General features: G+C 34.3%; 1 protein-coding gene across 1 annotated transcript in view; it reads right to left on the bottom strand.

Annotated features, from left to right (window-relative positions):
* The window catches only part of LOC126977018 (cholecystokinin receptor-like), a 101,548-nt gene that overhangs the window by 10,038 nt on the left and 69,117 nt on the right, over nt 1–22,393 (bottom strand). The window contains exons 8-10 of the mRNA XM_050825670.1: nt 14,459–14,530; nt 3,406–3,578; nt 1,969–2,072 (exon numbers count right to left, since the gene is read on the bottom strand). Of these exons, the coding sequence (XP_050681627.1) occupies nt 1,969–2,072; nt 3,406–3,578; nt 14,459–14,530 (349 nt within the window). The remainder of the gene's footprint in view (nt 1–1,968; nt 2,073–3,405; nt 3,579–14,458; nt 14,531–22,393) is intronic.

Here is a 22,393-nt window from a genome sequence, read left to right as displayed (position 1 = left end):
AGAAAAGAAGAACAGAGGACCTTTTAATTTTTTTGAACTTTGAGGACATAACCTCAAAATAGCACAGCGCTGTCGGCTTCATAGTTCATATTATAATTTTAATACTATCCTTTAGCTTTTCTTGATAATATTATTATACCTACTTGATATTTAAATAAATTAACTTACCACTTCTTTTGCCGGTTTTTCGGGCTGTAACTTGTTTTGATTACAATAACATTAGTTATGGGCCGGTCGAACGGTAATTAACCAACATAAGTCATTATCTTTATAAATCTTTAAAAATGCTTGAACATTACTCGTAAAAGTACTGGTCTATTAAAAGAAACAATTTTTATTATATTTATTATTGAAACCTGTACCTATATCATAACCGGCGCACTTATTTAATTTCTCTATTACTTACTTGTATTTTTAAAACCCAATACCTATTTTAAACACAAATCACACATCATCTTTTTATCACAGTAGAACTTTACACGGGTCACGGACGACGGAATGAACTATAATAAAAATAAAATACTAATTATTAATCAATGAATATACTTATTAACTCTAATGATACTTATGTAGACAAAAAACCGAAATAGCCATAAACTCCTAATATGGAGGGAGTGAGACAGATGTGGGGTAATCGGTTTATCTCGCTACAAATCGTAAGTAGGCATGCCTACTTAGACGCCCATACATTACTGAATATCGTTTAACTGTGACCAATACTTTGCTAAATAAGATCTATGAAATACTCGTAGCGTCGTATAGGCATTTTTGGGACTGCCTACCGTACGAATGTAGTATGTATCTACCGTAAGGAAAAATTGAATGAGTTGGTGTTCAAAAGAAGTTTGGTTATAGAATAACGGAATCAAATTTAACTTAATCAACTTTATTATTTAATATTTTATTTTTATTGTATATTGAGTAACTGTATTTATTTATTTTATTTAATACTTTCATAACGAGGTAGGCATTCCATATATGCCTAAAGGCATATATGGAATGCACGCGCCTGCATCTGTATATTTACTTGATAGTGCTGCAACGCATAACATAATATTAATTTTACTCCTACCTACTCGGGTAGGTATGAACAATGATGAAGCGTAGGAGGGTTAAGCCGCCTGTCCACAGATGCGGAGCTAGGCAGAGGAGCGGAACAAGGGAGTAATGTGGAGGGAGAGCGAGACAGAGAGATGGAGTAAGAAAGTAATGCTGAGCGGAGTTGCGGTCTATCTCTGACTATTTATATGGAGTGAGACAGAGAGATAAAGTGAGAAAGTAATGCTGAGCGGTGTTACGGTCTATGTCTGACTATTTATATGGAGTGAGACAAAGAGATGGAGTGAGAAAGTAATGCTGAGCGGAGTTGTTTACCAGTGAGAGGCTCCTTTGCACAGGATGCCGGCTAGATTATGGGTACCACAACGGCGCCTATTTCTGCCGTGAAGCAGTAATGTGTAAGCATTACTGTGTTTTGGTCTGAAGGGCGCCGTAGCTAGTGAAATTACTGGGCAAATGAGGCTTAACATTTTATGTCTCAAGGTGACGAGCGCAATTGTAGTGCTGCTCAGAATTTTTGGGTTTTTTGAGAATCCTGAGCGGCACTGCATTGTAATGGGCATGGCTTATCAATTACAATCAGCTGAACGTCCGGCTCGTCTCGTCCCTTATTATCATAAAAAAAAAAAAGTTGTGGACTATTATTTCACGCACACACATGCATCTTATTGGCAAAACTCCCCTCCGCTACTTTATTCTCCGCTCGAGTGGACAGGTAGCCTAAAACCTAGTAATTTATTAATGTAGCAATTAATTTTTTTAATTTATTTAAATAATTTTAATATTTTTATTTTTAATATTTTATATTATATTTAATTTATATATATTTATTTTTATTTATTAAATAATTTAATTTATTTAAATTAAATAAATTTATTAAATTTTAATTTATTAGTGAAATTAATTTACCAGTGCGTCCTGTTTGGCTTCCCCTTATAATGCAGGCCGTAGCATCTTGGCTAGATGGCGGAGGCGTCAATTGTTTGCCTTCCAGTTTCTCAGGAAAACACCATCTGAAAAATTTGGGTCTGTAAGGAAAACTATGTGTTTGGTATTATGTTTGAACAACAGAAAATTTCAGTAAACATCTGTATGAGAATAGTATTATATTATAAATCTACTTTATAAACTAATATTATGTAGGCTCAGTTTGTTGCGCCTATTCATTCCAGATCTGAGGCATATTTTTTAAATGGGTATTGTGACTCCAAACAATTTGTAAGAAAAAATTTAAGTTTTTGTAGGAAATGACGCGCCAATGTTTTTTTTTATATTTTAATATTTTATGTTATTTATCTCATTTAATTGAGTATTTTAAGATTGTTATTAATATTGTAAATTGAAGGTGTGTGTTGTTTGATGCTAATAAAGATTTTTCTATTCTATTCTAAATTTGAATTTATAGCTTTGCTTTGGGAGCGGAACCCAGAAAACACATGATTCTTACTATATGAGCGTTATCAAGGCAATTAAGGCTTAAGTGGTATTAACACAAATTTTTCTTGAAAGAATTTTGATAGATTATCAGCTTAAGCTTTGTGCGGGCATACTTTTTAATATTTGAATCGTTGAAATGGAAAATTAAACAAAATTATTGCTCGCCATGCTTTCATTAACTAAAATATTATAAAAACTCAAATACTAAATGTTCGGAAGAACTGTTGGATGAAATTGCCACCGTTATTTTATCTTTCATTTTCACAATTCATTTCTCAAGAATCTCCTGAATCGCCTTGTTCACGCCCAGTACTTTATAACAAACTGTCTGCAATATTGCATGGAACCGGCTCTCATTTGTAGAGTGTCTAATAAATCTACCACGTCGAAGAGTCCAGACAATATACTATTATTGGCGGTTTTTACTTACTATCACAAAATTTGTAATCACACTGTTTGTGCCATTATTGTTCCCATTTAATAGCATATAACGCCATCTGGGAGTTGATGTACAATCCGAGCATTGGCATCACCCTGGTCTTCGCATCGGACGCTAAACCACTCTCTGGCCGCTTACAACGCGACACTAACCGATTGAACTTGATTGAGTGGACACCGCTGACCAAGCATGCGCAAGTTCCGCCGCATTCGTTCGTCATTGTCGCACGTGGTTTTATACTACTATCTTTCGCATCATCGTAGTGCCAAGTGAAGTGCTTGACTGAGGAAAGGGCTGACCAGTATCAGGTGAGTACTTCAACTACTTGGCGCTTTATGTTTATTGATTGTGAACAGGCCAAAACAGATTTCCCGCAACCGCACTTAACCTGGACTTCCAGGCCATGTTACATTACACCGCACCCCATTTTGACTCCCTCGCATCACCATACACAAACAAACAATACAAACCTCAAAAGCCGGCAAGTCTTAAAGAGGCTGATGAATGCCTGTCGAAACTTCCTGTTCATGAAGCAATAAGTGATAGGATTACAACACGATGAGCAGTAGGCAAGTAGTTGCATGGAAATGATGCCTTTCGAGCCAATGTACTGGTACAACTCTTCTGGATAAAATAGGTAGATCTGTGAAGAAAGTATTACGTCTGTATTCTTAATACACTTAAATTTATTAATCTAATTTTACAGCTAAAAAGAAAAAAAAGACGGTAGTTTGGAAAAACTAATTCTGGTTGGAAATACCGAAGGCAAAAGATCGTGCTGTCGTTCTTCAACATTAAACTCGTGAAGATGATGAAAAAGCCTAATACTAGTATATTCTTAAATAAAGTGATTGTTACAAATTTATTTAAATAAATTATTAAATAAATAAATTATAAATAAATTTATTTAAATAAATTTGTAACAATCACTTTACTACTTTTTAATGGATTAAAACGCGTCATACCTAGGTAATACTAAAAAGGTTTAGAAAATGAAGAACGGCTTTATGTAGAAAGTTGCCAATACTTTTATTGTTTTTCGAAATAATCTCCGTTCCTCTCTACACATCGTCGCATTCGATGGAACCTCTGAGAAAAGCAGTGGGCCCAATCTTCCTCAGAGGTCTCATCTATGGCATTTTCGTACGCTTTCACCGCATCTTCAGGGCTTGCAAAACGAATACCTCGAATTTTATCGTTAGTTCTTGGGAATTAATAAAAGTCGCAGGGCGCCAGATCCGGACTGTATGGCGGATGATTATCATTATCTCGAAGCCTGCTATAGTCAAATATTCAACAGTCCGTTTTGGAGCGTGCGCTGAAGCATTGTCGTTGTGAAGAAGGATCCTGCTTCGAGGTCACTGCTATCGATTTTTTTCCAAGACAACAGCCAAACAGCGATTGACATACCAGTCTGCATTAACTGTCCTTCCATCTTCTAGCACAACTGTCGCGAAAAGACGTTTCCGACCAAAGAATTAGGCAATCATCTTTTTTCCTTGACTTCTTCCTTTCTTTACCTTAGTTGGCTGATCCTCGAAAGGAAACACCCACTGAGCTGATTGTCTTTTGGTTTAGGGTTCGTAGCAATATAGCAGCATTCATCACCTGTGACGATGTCAAATATAGCATTTGAGTCACCGCCGTTGAACTTATTTAACATTTGGCGACACGAGTCCATGCGAAGGTGTTTTTCGTCGTCGGTTAAAGTATGGGGAATCCATTAAAAACAAAGCTTCCTGACGCCTAAATGTTCGTGTAATATTTTTTGAGCTTGACTCATACCAATGCCTAGGCTTGCCCGTATCTGCTTATAGGTCACTCTCTTATTTTCCTCTATCATGCGTCGCACAGCACTGATGTTATCTTCAGTAGTCGCTGTTAAAGGACGTCCCTCACGGGGATCATGGAGATGGAGCTTCATTAAGAAATGCTAATCGCAACCTATCAAAGCTTTGTTGTTGAGTAAGCCCACAACAAAAGTCATAATAAATCAATGACCGAAAATTTTCAAGCGTTAGGTTCATTTTCACGTGTAACAAGAGTTTTAGATTTGCCGCCAATTCACAATAACAAATGAATGCAATATAAATTCAAAATAAGTTTTCATTAGCAATTTTTCTGACTGGCCAGTTCTAAAAATTTTCAATGTTACCCACGTATTCTTGTTGTATTACTCCAATAGGTTTTTGCATGACAGTTTTATTTTCAATATTTTTCAGGCTTTCAGGGGGCAGCTGACTTACTACTGTTCATAAACGAGATAATTTTTCTCGGTACAATAAAATTTGTTATTAAGTAGTCTGTGGGTTATGGTATAGTCCCAATTTATGGTATATGTACCTTTACCAAAGAAACGATTCTCTTAATGAGTCTTTTAAATTCAAATTTATTTGTAACTTTTTGGGATCATGTGGCATATACACACGACTAAAGATATATTAACTCGACTTAACCGAGAAGTAGGCATAACAAGTTTGTTTCCTGGTGTCAATAATATGATTTTTTATGGAAAAGAAGGACAATGTGGGGTCACCTAGTCAACTATTATATAAGTTAAAAATTGTAAAATAATATAAATTTTTAAGTTTACACACATGAGTTGTAATGATGTTGATCAGTACGCCAGCTTTCTTATATTGTGTGGTTTGGTCTAATAGATTATATTAGAGTTCTGGAAATTCTTAAATGATTGCATTTATTTTTGTTTGGTTGCATAAGGTTTTTCGTTCACCAAAGTGACACACGATTGATATCATTTTGTAGCTTAGTTTGATTAAGAGGGCAATTCTTTATTCGACACATTTAAATTATCAACATATAATTCATATCTAGATTCAATATTTTTTTTGGAAATATCGTTGAATAAAAGAATAAGTAGTAACGGGCTTAAGTGTGAGCCTTGGGAGATCCCATAAAGTTCTTGAAATTCATTGTAATGATATCCATTGAATCCAATGATATCCACAATGAGCGGTTGATGTGATAAATAAGATTTTAAACACTATAGAATGTTCCGGAATGGTCTATATATATTTAAGCTTATTTCGTAATTAATATACAGTGATCAACTTTATTAAATCAAAAAGCCACTGGCCCTGGTGACATCCCTCCTGAATTCTGGAAGCGAATAGGAGATACCGGAGTACTGTTCCTGACAAAACTTATCAACAAGTTCCTATGTGATGGAATTTCCGACGAATGGCGAAAGAGCTTTCTCATCCCTTTCTATAAAAATAAATGTTTTATAAAACTCTGCAAAATTACAAATCTTATTCCTTCAAAATATGGGAAAGAGTCATCAACAAAAGGCTTCTTGAAATAACTAACGTCACTGAAAACCAATGCGGATTCGTCGCCGGTAGATCCACAACTGATGCCATACATTCAGTTAGAATACTGATGGAAAAGTACAGAGACAACAAACAAGACTTGCACATGATATTCATCGACTTAGAAAAAGCTTTCGACCGGGTACCGAGAGAATTAATTTGGGACATCGAATAAGCAGAGTGAAGCAATGAGTTTCTTGCTACTTCTTCTCATTAGGTCAACCCTTTACGAAGTAGCGGTAGATTTGATAAGAAAAATATATATTTTTTTGACATTCATAAGTGTCATCTCCGTGACCTACGTGAATAAACTGATTTTGATTTGAAGACCAAGTACATGCATTGCAACTTTAGTGGCATCAACAGCAAGAACACGATGGTGTTCTGACACAGACAGATGTGTCTGCAAAACACCCAGCTAAAAGAAGTGGACCATATCAAGTACCTAGTCAGGTCAGTAATCAGTAAGGATGGGTCAATGGACACAGATATCACCCATCGCATAAATACCGGGTGGATGAAATGGACAGAACTCTCTAGGGTGCTATGCGATAGCCGAATGCCCGTGCGCATAAAGGGACGAGTATACAGAGCAGCTGTCCGACCGGCTATGACATACGGAGCCGAATACTGGCAACTCAAAAAGCAGCATGAATATCAATTGCACTGCGCACAGATGAAGATGCTCAGGTGGGCGGGCAGATGGTGTAACTAGGCTGGATCAGGTCAGAACATACATACACATAAGAGGCACCTTTAAAGTAAGACCTATCCCAGATAAACTGCAGGAGAGCTGTCTGCGGTGGTACGGACACGTTATGAGGCGACCATACATGAGCAAAAAAAAGTGTTAGATATAGTAACTAAACCCCGAGGAGGAGGGAAACCTCGAATTACATGGATGCCTATAGTAAATAAGAACCTGAAAGAAGCCCACATAAACAAAGAGACGACCCAGGACCGAGCCACCTGGAGACACATGATACGGAGGGCCGACACCAAATAAAATGGGAAAAGGCCAGGCCAAGAAAAAGATCAACTTTATCAAATACCTTACTAAGATCAGTATAAATTACTTCAACCTCATTTTCATTGCTTATTTTATGTATATGTGATCCAGTAAAATGTATCAAATTTGGAAGATTCAAGCAATTTTCACGAAACCATGTTGTTATTCTGTAACTAAATGATTAGATTGCCACGAAATGTGTGGATAAATAGGCGGTTCAAATATTTTTTCCTGTGCAAAAGTAGACGTTTTATTAATTGCTTATTACTTTTAGTATTAATCTTACTACAAATCTCATTTTGATACAGCCACGCGTCAATTTTTGTTTCAAAACTCATAAATCACAAGGCTGTACAAAACTGTAAGAAGCCTCTTCTCTTTATAATATCTTATATCATATTATGTTTCTTGATTTTATATAGTATGATATTGTACTTGTTTGAGTTGTATAGTAGAAAAGTAGAACAGCTTATTGGTATAGGAAATAAATAAAAGTCATTAATTATTCATAACGATCAAATAGAACTACTTACATAATATATATATTTAGATTTGTTCTCGAACTCTTACAGCTCTCTCGTGATGCCTCATGTAGAAGCAAAACACGTGTCGAAGTGACTTTGTGAAGCTCAACAGAAATAAGACTAAAGATAATTTATAACATGTTAAATAGCAATGGAATATCTCGAAATAATACTTATTCTACTAATAATTTTCTATTAAATACACGTTTTTTCAAAAGGTTAGATACTCCCTGTTGGGTGACGTAACCGAAAACTGTTACGGTGGAGTTAATGATCCATTCCAGTCCATATATTGAGCAATAGTTCCCGCAAATGTGATTGTGTTGCCTAATGTTGGGTTATAGCAGCATTCATTATAACAACACTTTGTTTACTTCGATAATGATATTAATGGGGAATATTAATTACAATGTATTTGATTATTTTCCTCTTCTGTGAGACTTTCTATTAGAGCATGGAAAAGGAGTTTCATTTTTGAATTTTTGAAAATAGCACTGGCCACTCGACTAAGAGCATAGGAGAGATTAACCAAGCGAAAATGTTTAAATCACATTTACAAAATCCATACTTAACCGCCAGTTACCGAGAACTTTGGTTGCCCCAACGAAAAGCGTCATGCTCTACTACTGATATTATAAATGTGAATATAAAATATAAAAATATTTATGACGCATTTCATGACTAAACCACTGAACCGATTTTGATAAAATTTATTACAGCGATAAACAAGAGCTTAGAAAAGACATAGGCTACCTTTTATCGCGATTAAAAAGCTTGGCGGGGTTGAAATAGGGGGTGGAAGTTTGTATGAAAGTTTGCCACTATCGAAGAGAATACCATGAAAATTTGTATTTAGGAACTTGATAAGAAGTAAATAAATATTTGTTCTAGCTTTTTTAATATTCGGACCTATGTGGGGATGAAAAAGGGCAATGAAAGATCTTTAGTTGGTAGCATATAAAAATGTATTAACCACAGCAGATTGTTGTGTATTATTTGCAAAGTGAGTATATTGTAAAATAAAAAAATGCTGCCCAAACTAACAATTGCACGCACACAAACTCGCGGGTAAAAGCTAGTACATAATAATTTACTCAACTTATTACCAAGTTTCAGTTTATTTTTATAAACATAAGGTATTAATTTCTTTAAATTGTTTGGAATATAAAGTATACCGAATCAACAAAATATACAATATTATTGTATACGAAAACTAGTTCAATTACATAGACATTTTACAGTCTGAGTGACTGTTATCATCGTAATTAATCTCACGAGGACCTCGACACGCTTTGTGGCAGATACTGAAAAGATATAATCATAATACTGATAGTAAGAGTAGGTCCCTAACTGTAATCTCACACTTGATAACAGAGGGCCTATAACAGAGAGAAATATTTATTGGTATGGACAGTTTTATATGATTCCATACCCAACAGGATACCTATCACTAAAACTCTCTATCTATCCGCTTTTTAACCGCAATTCTAACGGCCGTTTTCAATAACCTATCTATCCTTAGTTCAACTTACGGATACATTGCTGTCACTTTTTAATGACAAGACCTTATCTATCGATAGTAATGTCCAATATAGTCATAGTCCAATCCTATCTCTCAATAGGTTATTGAAATGTAAGTAAGCGTAAAAGGATAGATTTATCTACCTCTAGTTAGTTAAACTAAGGATAGATAGGTTATTGAAAACGGCCGTAAGACAGCGGAAGTTATGATAGAGTCTGTATTACTTGTCATTATTTATTTATTTATTAAAGCACATTAAAATATTAAACCATTTCTAATTAATCTTATATCATGAAACGAGCAATTCTTGTATATATATAATCTGGTAAATTTATCCACTATATACAAGACAATCATAGCTCAGATGGGACATTGCGTGATCTGGAAAGCAGAAGACCCCGGTTCAAATCCAGATGTCCTAATAGTTTCTTCAAGTATTGTACCTTCTTAAAAATACGAGCAAGGTTTGGTGGTCCGGATATTTATATTTTATATATCATCCCACTAATGGGCAAAGCCCCCCCTTCTTCACTGATTTGTCCTTATTATTTGCTGTGCTGGACTATAGCACTCTTTCGTAATTAACTATCTCGTCTCTCCATCTCGTACCAGGTCTTCTTCTTTTGGCGTACGAGTTTTTGGTTATACTGCTCCATCTTTCGTTACTTTTCCTTATTGTGTGGACTGCCCAAATCTATTTTGCTGTTTGCATTTACTTTCCGTTATAGTAACATATAAACAGTATAATAGGAGAATAATATAATAGTAATATAAAAAATAATTAAAATATAAAAAATATAATAGGAAAAAAAGAATGGCTGATATACAAATTAAGATAAAGTATTTCTTTTTGAAAATCTTTTAACAATTACAACGATTTGTAGCTTGTACGATGATGCGAAACCCTTCGTGTGTGAAGCCGACTCTCGCTTAACTGATTATTTCCTTTAGCTAGGTAAGTAACAATAACCATTCGAAAAGTTTGTATATTAACATAGGTACCTTCAAAAAAAGGGCGTACAACTTCCTTAAAGACTGGCAACGCTCCTGTGATTCCTCTGATGTTGCAAGAGAATGTGGGCGGCGGTGATCACTCACACTCGTTTGTCTTCCTCTTCCATACAAAAAGTTTTCTCTTTTACAATGTCTACATTTAAGTCAAATCAAACCCTGGTAATATGTGTATAAAGTGGAGTAATTTATTGTGTACTTACCCGCGACTTCATGCGCGTGCAATGGTTACTTTGTGCAGTATTTTTTATTTTTTAACATTCTCACTTTGCAAATAATACACAACAATCTGCTGTGGTTAATACATTTTTATAAGCTACCAACTAAAGATCTTTCATTGCCCTATTTCGTCCCCACATAGGTCTGAATATTAAAAACGCTAGAACAAATATTTAGTTACTTCTTATCAAGTTCCTAAATACAAATTTTCATGGTGTTATAACAAATCATATCTCAATAGAAAGTAATTAACTCGAAAAATATTTAACAGTACATTTACACATTGACAGACACCTTTAACACTTACATTAATATGTAAATATTTAATTATATTATTAGTGCGAAAGTCAGAAAAAGATTATCCATGGTCTGAATATAATAATAGTAACCTTAGTATGAATTTTCAAAGTTGAAAGTATCTTCTTACCTATTGTGTTGGAAAAGTGAACGAGTCTATAAGGAGGCTATATAAAACTTGAAACTTTGTCTAAGAGTCAAGAAGTTTCAAGGTGAACTAGTACTGAAAATTACAACTGCAAAACACCAGGGCTCGATGAGTTTCTGACGATCGAGAAAATAAGCGAAATTTTTTTTATGAATAAGCTGCATACATACATGCTCGTCTGTCACCTGGTGTTAAGTGATCACCGCCGCCCATATTTTTTGTAACACCAGAGGAATCACAGGAGCGTTGCTGGCCTTGTAGGAAGGTGTACGCGCTTTTTATGCTCTCCATTATTTTGGAGAGCAGGGGGTGAATAGCTATAGGCGTATAGTTTACCGGATCCGAACTGTCTTCTTTTTTTGGATCGGATGGACAAGGGCCGAGTTCCATGAGTCAGGGACTACGCCTTTTGTATATGAGTGCCGGAATAAAAAGAAAAAAGCGTTAGCACCGGCGTCAACTCAGGGGCACACGTTCTAACCACGATTGGAGAAATGTCATCCGACCCGCTCGACTTCCTGACGTCCAACGAAAACAGAGCTCGCCTAAGAGTTTTCTGTCTGAACTGTACTTCAGGCATTGAGCCATATAACACGATAAGTTTGTCTCTATGTTGTATAAATATTTATAACATTATTTGAACATTTTGGAGCAGCTGAAATGTTAAATTAAATCTCAAAGGAGTAACGAACTACGTAAGGGTGACAAAGATTTTTTAATAAGAAGAAGGATAAAAAAAATATTTATTTCATCACACACACATATAACAAAATGAAGCAACTTAAAAATATACAAATATAAAAACGTGTGGTGTTTAAAAAAGGAGCCACTGAGCATGTGTTTCAACACAAGTGTGTTGCAACGCTGATCTTCTGTGACTGCCGCGTGACTCATGAACCTCAAGGGCGACACATCGCCTGAATAAAGTATTATTATACTAACTAAACTTAAAAACAAGAACAAACATAAAAAAGTATGTAATTATAATTAAGAGTAATTATAATTAATAATAATACCTAACAATAACAAACAATAAAATAAAACAAAACAAAAAGCTCCAGGTCTCTTTGAACGCAACTATTGCTGGAATACTGAATTCGATATTCATTTAATAGATATGTTTTCATTTTTAATTTAAGGGAATTAACAGATAAGGAGGCTTTGAAAGGTGGTTTGTCCGATAAGATTCACATTACAGACTGGCCTGGAACGGCTACGTACCGTTTTTAATGCGTTACTTTCATGTGCTAGGTTGCGGGGCTTGAATTTCCCTTCCAAAAAATAAGTTATGAAAAGCTAAGATGGATTTATATAAGTGTATAACTAAATACACTCCTATGTATAGTCGTAAGACAATTTTGTATTGTGGACAATCGTACTTAAGAGTTTGGCAAATAAATCTTTTCTATGAGAATGAAATAGCCAGCATTCCAACGATCTCTGAGAAATAGGATATTATTAGCTCCTTCAATTTCAAAGGATGAATTTATAAATTAATGAATTCTTCTAAGGAAGATACCGGAAAGTACTAAAATATTTTACTATGTCAGGTTCGACGCTCTTGATCTAATTTTGTCCGTTTTTCGTTTGCCTCACTCACCAAATTATTTGAAAATGCTTCAATGAAAGTGATTCTTATGCTTTACTAGCTGGAGCACGCGACTTCATTTATACGGAGTAATGAATGATATACAATAAATTATGTTAGGTTGACAAGTGGGAGGCTCCTTTGTACAGGAAGCCGGCTAGATTATAGGTATCACAACGGCGCCTATTTCTGCCATGAAGCAGTAATGTGTAAACATTACCTACTGTGTTTCGGTGTGAAGGGCGCCGTAGCTAGTAAAATTACTGGGCAAATGAGACTTAACATCTTATGTCTCAAGGTGACGAGCGCAAATGTAGTGCCGCTCAGAATGTTTGGGTTTAAATTCCACAGATCAACAAAAAAAAATTTTTTTTGGGTTTGTTATTATATTAATATTTTCCAATTATTGTCTACAACTAAAAGTAACCACAGGCTCCATTCATAACAAATAAAGTTTGCTTTTGTATATTTTACAATGAAAAATAAATATTTAAGATTTTGACAGAACGTTTGAGGAATAACCATTTTAACACGCAAGAGCTGGGGTTGCCGGGGGATTACAGGCGTGAAGGGCCACGAAAAACAAGCGTGGCTCAGCCTTAAAGCAGTTATCCATGGTTAGGTTTGTAATAAGTATATTATACTTACCTATATGCTTTATAATTTGTTAAGTTTATACATTTTTGTAAATATTAACGATATTTGTTGGAGGTGTCAGACTTTTTTTTTTTTAATACGATAGAACAGCAAATGTTGGATCAGCAGATCTCGTCTATACTAATAAATGGTAAGCCGATATTTTCCTTCGGTTCTACTGCAAAATGATGGGTGTTCATAAAATAAGCAGACTAATGCGATTCTCACACATGTACCGAGGGTTGCAAACTTGTGTAATTATAAAAACAAATTCTTTGACATTGATATTACTAACCATTAATATAAACACCCCGTCTCGTTTTTGTCTACGCTAAGCCTATAAGAGTGCTCAGCTCTTTTATCCGGGGGCTTGAATAGCGGCTTGGTTAGGAAGTCGGCGAGCTGTTTCGCTGCATCTACTTTAAGGACCTTAAGGCTTGCTGTAGTCACACACTCGCGTACAAAGAAATGTCGTATCTGAATGTGCTTCGTCTTCTGGTGCCTTTCATAAGGTCATGGGCTAAACATATCGCAGACATGAGTCATTATGAGGCTCACAGTGATGTCTAGATGAAGTTCTGCATAGACATCCCCAGTCACCATAAACTTCAAAATATTTGTTTTTGTAAGTCATCTAAATTTGCAATTTATCACTTTATAATATCGTTCTAAAATGTAAATCAGATAAAAAAAGTTGCTGGACAAAGGCCTCTACCAAAGATTTCCACGATCGGTCTCATCCAACGTATTAACATTATATGTGTGATACGGAATGGAATTATATCATACTGTATTTTTTATACAAACAATCACAGACTCGTAAGAAAATAAGGACTCCGCGTCACCTTACATAACAGTGTAGCACCAAAACAAGCCGATTAACGTGTACTACATAATAATAAATAATGTGTGTAATACATAGCCCCACGCACACACTTACACTACCACAGGCCGACAGGCGGCCATTATGGGAATTGTCATCGTCTGTGACACATCAGTTTGCGTCTCAATAAAATATTTCAAAAATGCCGTCGTGCGTTGTGAACAAGTGTAAAAACGATACTTTATAAGTATTAGTGGCCATATATGATTATTTAAGGGAGAAAAAATTGTGTAACTAGTATCCCCCGTAACCGCACACACACTAACATTACGGTGTTTCACTTGCTAATATTCGCGGAGTCCTTCTTTATTTACTCGTCCGTGACAAACAATATTATAATTATTTCATACTCACAGTATTGATTACATGCAATGGAGTCCAGCAGACGAAGAATTCCAGAATAATGACAAACAGCATTCGAATTACCTGCGGCCATAATAAATAATTTTAACAATGTCATATTATGCTTAAAAGCCACTCCATTATTTGATACAAATACATGATCTTTAGATCATTTATACGTCTAAATAGACTATGACAGCTATGAAAACGTCAAAAAATTGAGTTTAGAACTAAACTCTGTTTTGAACAATGCACACCCTAACAGAAAGTGTCATAAAAATCGCGAGTGTTCAGACGTAGCTTGTCACACACTGAACTAATATTCCTGGCTGTTTTTATCGGTTGTCTAACAGCAAGAGACTCTATCTAAACGTATAAATTATCTAAGTACATGTTATAAGGAAATTATTAAATTTATACTAGAGTCTAATATCAAAATATTTTCCCGTCAATTGACGGCTCTTGAATTTCTCTTCGCAACGATTTCGTATCTGAGCAGCTCGTAATTTCCGTAGGGTTGTGTCAAAAGTATTCTACTAACATTATTATTTCTTTTTATATGTAACAGTACATTCATTACGGCAGAATTTACTGTTTTTAATAAAATACTAGCTGACCCAGCAAACGTTGTATTGCCGATATTAAAATCGCGATACAAAAGTAACTGTTGATCGTAGATGGGTGAAAATTTGAAGTTGTGTGTATTTTTTAATGCTGACTCATAATCAAATAAATTTAAAAATAAATGTCAAAAAAATTAAAAAAAAAAATCGTGAGGACCCTTAACATTTAGGGGGATGGAAAATAGATGTTGTCCGATTCTCAGACCTACCCAATATGCACTCAAAATTTCATGAGAATCGGTCAAGCCGTTTCGGAGGAGTTCAAAGTTTAACACCATGACACGAAAATTTTATATATTAGATTTTAGAGTGCAAATGTAAACCTAGCAGTCAAGACATGTCAGAGTTAACCGCCAGGAAACTGATACAAATACTTGCCAGCATCATAATAAAGCTTCTCTGAGAGGTATATTAACTAAATTTATAAACTAAATTATTATGTCAGTTAGATATCAAAATATAATAGATTTATATTGGTAGGGTCCTATACTGAGATATATATATATATATATATGAGATATATATATATATATATATGAGATATATATATATATATAAGATCTTATCTATCCATAGTTATGTATTATGTTATATAGCCTAATGCTTTATGTCGATAGGTTATTGAAATGTAAGTAAGCGTAAAAGGATAGATTTGTCTACCTCTAGTAAGTTAAACCAAGCATAGATAGGTTATTTATAACGGCCGTAAGTGTAATATAAAACCTTGTCGAAATCGAACGCTAGAATCCTATTCATGACTGTGCATTGTCAGTAGATTTATGAAAATTTAATATACATTCACAAAAATCGTCACCTTTTTGCTTTTAATAGTGTTTTACATCTAACACTATAACACTAGAAATAAGAGATTGCTAACTAAATCTAGTAGGCTTCATAAGATACTATAGCTCTAAGGGTAAATTTATACACCTTTATAATAAAGTCCCAGCCACTGTTCAGGCATTATCTATAAATAAGATGCCGGCTAGATTATGGGTACCACAACGGCGCCTATTTCTGCCGTGAAGTAGTTATATGTAAACATTATTGTGTTTCGGTCTGAAGGGCGCCGTAGCTAGTGAAATTATTGGACAAATGAGACTTAACATCTTATGTCTCAAGATGACGAGCGCAACTGTATTGCCACTTAGAATTTTTGGGTTTTTCAAGAATCCTGAGCGGCAGTGCATTGTAATGGGCAGGGTGTATTATCAATTACTATCAGCTGAACGTCCTGCTCGTCTCGTCCCTTATTTTCCTTAAAAAAAAGAAATCTTAATGTTATTTTAAAAAATGTCTGTGTCGTAAATCCTTTATACTACTCCACAGCTGAAAAACTATGATCTGACATTACGGGACTAGATTATGATTATTTTACTTGTTAACAATGACAACACAATATTGTATATTTTATTAAAAAGAGCGCAAAAAAAAAATGCTGGTAGAGTTTCTCGCGCCGCTTCTTCAATTTAATATTTATTATTTTCATCTTTCAAATTTATAAAACAGTTATAATGCTTATAAACTAAATTTATTTCTAATCACTGTCATCAGGTTAAATATTGTTCACACCAAAGTAATAAAATTGTCTCACAGAAATTCTTATAGCTAGAATATTAAATTGGCTCAGCCAACTTGACATCTGAAAGTGCTAAGTCGTCATAAACTATGAAAACTTCTTCAGAACTGACAAAACTCTTATTCTTAAGCAAACTTACAAGAATTTGAAGCGATTTATAATGCAAATGCTCGTTGACAAAGAATCTAGTTATAAATATTTAAGAGCTCAAAGCTTTAGCATTTTTTTGTTATTATTCTATACCTTATTGTATATTGGAGCAATTAATAGCATCATTATGATTGTTGTTTTTTAACATGTTAAAACGTTGAAACTATGTACCAGTTATTTTTATAAAAACTCTTAAATATTGCTATTGTCCTTTGGTGAAAATGCACTGTGATAATATACGCAGCCATGCGCATACCACGGACGAGTAAAAAAAGAAGGACTCCGTGTCACCTTACATAACAGTGAAGCACCAAAACAAGCCGTGATTTTTGTGATTTGCCCAAAGCATTTGACTGCGTCCACCATGAAACTTTACTCCTAAAACTAAAACATTATGGAGTGAAAAATAGAGCCCTAAAACTATTAAAATCATATTTAAGCGAAAGAGTTCAGATAGTCGATGTAAATGGCAAACGGTCTTCGGGTAAACCTGTGGGAATAGGTGTTCCACAGGGTTCTATTCTCGGTCCTTTCTTGTTTCTTATATATATTAACGATCTTATATACGAGGTGTGTTCAAAAAGTAACGAGAATTTTTAAATTTCGCGGGTTTGGAGAGTCCACCTGCATAATTTTTTTTGTATTATGTTGGTACACATATCCCTGAAGTACGATAAAATTTTCAGCAATATTCATTGCTTACTTTTTGAGTGGCAGCCGCTAGCATTAGACATGTTTTTCGAGCTCGGCGATTTTCGTTTTTGAAAAAAATTGGATCAATGAATTTGTATTCAATTTTGCATAAAATGAAATAAAGTGTAGTGAAGTTTGTAAAATGTTAACAAAGGCATATGGTGAGTCTGCTATGAGTAAATCAAGGATTTACGAGTGGTATAAGCGTTTCCAAGATGGCCGCGAAAACGTTGAAGATGACGAACGACCCGAACGCCCAAGCACATCAACAACCGATGAAAACGTGAAAAAAGTGAAAGAAATGGTTATGAACGATCGCCGAATCACAATCAGAGAAGTCGCTGATGATGTTGGCATATCAGTTGGCTCATGCCATGAAATTTTTTCGGATGCGTTGGGTATGAAACGTGTGGCAGCAAAATTCGTTCCAAAATTGTTAAAATTCGAAAAAAACAGCGGCGAATGGAAGTTGCTCAGAAGTCGCTAAATGAAGTTAATAACGATGCAGAACAACTAAAACGTGTTATAACAGGTGACGAAACATGGGTTTACGGATATGAATTTATTATTGCATTAAAAGGCCGTCGTTTTACAAGCATAAATGACATTAAAAGCGAATCGCTGAAAGAGCTAAAAGCTATTTCAAAGATCGAGTTTCAAAAGTGATTCGAGGATTGGAAAAAGCGTTGGCACAAGTGTATTATATCCGAGAGAGGTTACTTTGAAGGGGAAAAAATAGATATTGATGAATAAATAAAGATTTTTTTCATAAAACAAAAATTCTCATTATTTTTTTAACACACCGTTACATGGTAATTCGCTGTCCACAATCACAGGCTACTTGCCTGATACCATGATGATGATCATCTTAATGAGCGTGGTGAGACACTTTTCAATTATTGATCCTCTTCTTTTGATGTGACGAATCGAGCATAATTCAAATTCAAATATTTTTATTCAAAATAGGATATCATATCACCTATTGAAAGTTTATAAAAAAGTACATTTAAAAAAATCGACTTCAAAAACTTAAAAGTATCAAATAACTAAAAATTTAAATAAATACATCCCTTATACAAACCTTTACGTTTGTTATTAATAAAATACTATTATTCATATGTGCTACCAATCGATAGGTTTTAAGTCAAGGTACTACGCCCTAAAAATATTATAAACAGCTTTCTTACGGTAATTATAAAGGTTGTCTGGCCACGCGTGTCTGTCCGCTTGTGTGTCGTTTTGTTCTAGACGAAGCTATTCCGCTCAAAGTCACGCGTGGCGAGTGTAAATGTACTTTTACATTTTGCTTGGCTTTTCCGTTATTGAAATCGGTTTTTTTATTTTTTTGTGTCAGTTAATAATAAAATATACAATTAACCGGAATGAAAACTCCTAAAAAAGCCATCCACAAGATACAAAAAAGAGTACAAACATGTTTGTTCTTTTTTTTTAATTTTACAAAGATTGATCCATTTGGATACGGACCAAATGGCATTAACTCTACTTCGAACTAGTGAAGAATTACGTAAATCGGATTATAAATCTCAGAGTAATCGATACTAGAATTGAGAACCTCTTCCTTTTTGAATTCGGTTAAAAACCATTCGATAAGGTATGCCTCAGACCTGAGAAGAACGAGTGCAAGAAACTCAGTGAGCTTATTTCATAAATAATTATGCTTACAAATTGATATCGTGCAATAAAATAAAATAAATTATTTTACAGCCTGAGGGCGGTCGCTCAAAAGTCTCATAAGATAATGTAATAATTTTATTCACTCCTCAATTCTATGAATCTCGGAAAACGTGACAAAACATTAATTAAGGAATACGAATGGTCTATATTAAATTTGTTTGTATAGAAATGATGTAATTTAATGTATGGATTGTGAAATTATTCATTTGATAATTTATTACTTTTGCTGACATAATAAACCAGATAATAATAAATATAATTACCAGTGGGAGGCTCCTTTACACAGGATGCCGGCTAGGTTATGGATACCATAATGGTGCCTATTTCTGCGCCGTAGCTAGTGAAATTACTGGGCAAACGAGACTTAACATCTTATGTCTCAAGACAAGCACTATTGTAGTGCCAATACGAGATTTCCGATTTTTCAAGAATTCTGAGCGGCATTGAGATGGGCAGGGCGTAACAATTACCATCAGCTGAACGTACTGCTCGTCTTCTCTCTTAACCTTGTCTCATCTAAGTTTTGTGTGAATGTTGTATGAATATTTTTTAATATTGCAAAGTTGGCGATAACGTTTATTCCTCTTCTTTCATTTCTTAAATTTGGATCCTTAGTTATGTATTAATATTCAAATTTACTCAAACCTCATAAGTTGAATCCTTATTCGAACAACTTGTTTGAACATTACACAGCAAAAATAATCAAACCAAATTAGCCCTTACTAAGTGATGGCCATTTCAAAATGCAAATCTCTTATTTGATTCAACCACATCTGTTACTGCGTCAAACTTCGTCTAGCCAAATTGTCGGCTATTGCAATATGAGGAAAGCGCTTCTTAAGTATTATCTGATAAATAGAAAGCAAAGTGTAGTTAATGGTAATTACTATTTCGCATATCGTCTAATAACTTTCGGAGTAGCTCAAACATTTATGTATGCTGATGACTTTTATTTATCCTTGGGTGATCAAGACTTCAAAAACTCTTAAAAAAATGTTAACTCTAAAAATTCAATTCTTAGTAGCTCATAACCATATAGTACATGTAGCAAAGTATGTGTAGCTAATGATGTGTAAGCAAGATCTTGATACTAGAGAGGATGATTTTGTGCCAATTTTAGTATAATGAAAACAAAAAAACGACTTCAAAAACACTATTCAAAAAAAAATATAATATGCACAAAAAAAGTATAAAAATAATTGCGTATTTTCATACAATCTTTTAAACTAATTCTTGTTACGATTATTGTTATTCTTGGAGTCGGTTCACCCAGTCGAAAGTACTGAGGTAACAAACATAAAAAGCATACCGACGAATTGAGAACCTCAACCTTTTTTGAAGTCGGTTAATAGGGAAAATCCCAGGGTGTTTTAGACTACAAAATTTATTTTTGTAATGATACATTCCGCATTGCTAACTTTACACTATTGAGAGATGTTTACTTTGCATTAGCACAGTAAATATAAGCTTTGTTGGTAAATTTGTTCAATTATAAACCCTTTCTGTAGCCTACCCGGGAATCATTCAACGAGCTAGCGAGCAAGCGACGTCTTATCAGTGAGACAATTGTTTCTAAGGGACACTGTAGAGGCTCAGAATTAAAAACTTGCTTTTACTCAAAAACAACAACAATACAATGTAAAGATAAGGTCTGTTTTATAAATACTTTCAAAACTTTATTGGAATTTACTCCTTAAGAATCGATTTTCATATAAGGCGCTCGGTTTGAGAAAAATATGGAGAGTAAAACCTACCCATCAAATGGGATAGTAACGTTTTTGGTGCGCCTCATTTCTCGCGCACCTGTCACTTTTCAGTTATGTGTATGTGTGTGTGTATATATATACTTGTGTGTAGCCAGGATACGCAGTATACTGCGTGATAGCTTACGAATGTAGCATAATATACCTATTAGGGTGTGCCAAAATATATCTTCATTGATAGACCTTTTAAAATTGGAATTTAGAGTTCCGCTTATAACAGGAGTTGTGTTTGGGCATTTTCTGACATACTTTGAGCGTTAAGGATTTATTTGATTTTTTAATTAATACGCTTCTATTAGCTTTTGCTGTATGTCTGTTTGTAACCGACTCCACTGGACTTGATTTTGTTTAGTACCTGTTCAAAGACAATCGCACTTGAGGAGTAAACTCCAGTCGTGCGTCGGAGGCTGACACACACACTTTTTTTATACGTAGATTTTATCCTATCTGGGTAAGCTATACGTTACATTATGCCACCATAATGTCTGTCAACAATCTATTTATTTAAAACATAAAATATTTTCAATATTGATATGGTCACAATACGATGTATTTAGGTTAGACAATTATGTAATAACTTAAGATTGAAGCCCCTTAAGACTTAATTAGGAACTAAATACATTGATAGACTTCGTATTACATGGATCTCATAACGGTACAAGACCTGAGTAGCGAGGCTTGGTTTTTTTACAAGCTATGTTTTTTTTGGCATCTTTCTTACCTACACAAACAAATACAAGTGCCACCAATACATATTCGCTGAACACGCAGTGTACTACTTCTACTACTACTATTTTCATTAATTACATTGAAATGTTTAATTAATTTAATTAAATGAAACAGTTATTTAATTAAATTATGTGTACATATGTAACAGTGTGTTTGTATTCACACATACAAGAATTATAAATTAAAATTTGAATCTTAACTCATTTAATTTCCATTAAATCTCATAGTTTTCACATTATTGTCTATTGTAGGTATTAATATTAATCAATTTGTTGTTTTAAAGTGATAGCCCACACTTCTGGGATGAGTTACACAAATTAAATTTGAAAACAATATTTATGAACGATGCGGGACCCGCGACCTGTGTACGTCACTCGTACGGTTGGCTTAGTTGGAAGCGCTCGCACTGAACGCAAGATTAGAAAACGCGAAAATTAGAAAAAAAACATTCATTCAAACAAACAAACATTCTTCAAATTTAATTTGTGTAATTAATATTAATGTTATAAGTAAATAAATATCGTGAGTGACTCTCTCGTACCAGATTATTAATTATCCAGCCTTACTTACCTTACCGATATACGCACAACATACAGAAAAAAAAAAAAACTTTAAATTTCATTGTTTATTTTATACCCTTTATCTTATAAAATTATAGTATGCATAATAATAGCTTATATTTCACATCTACAATAAATTTATTATCTTTAATACT

This window comes from Leptidea sinapis, chromosome 43 (assembly GCF_905404315.1).
Source record: "Leptidea sinapis chromosome 43, ilLepSina1.1, whole genome shotgun sequence".
Classification (NCBI taxonomy): domain Eukaryota; kingdom Metazoa; phylum Arthropoda; class Insecta; order Lepidoptera; family Pieridae; genus Leptidea; species Leptidea sinapis.
The sequence above is the reverse complement of the archived record's forward strand: the minus strand, read 5'-3'. Positions and strand labels throughout refer to the sequence as shown.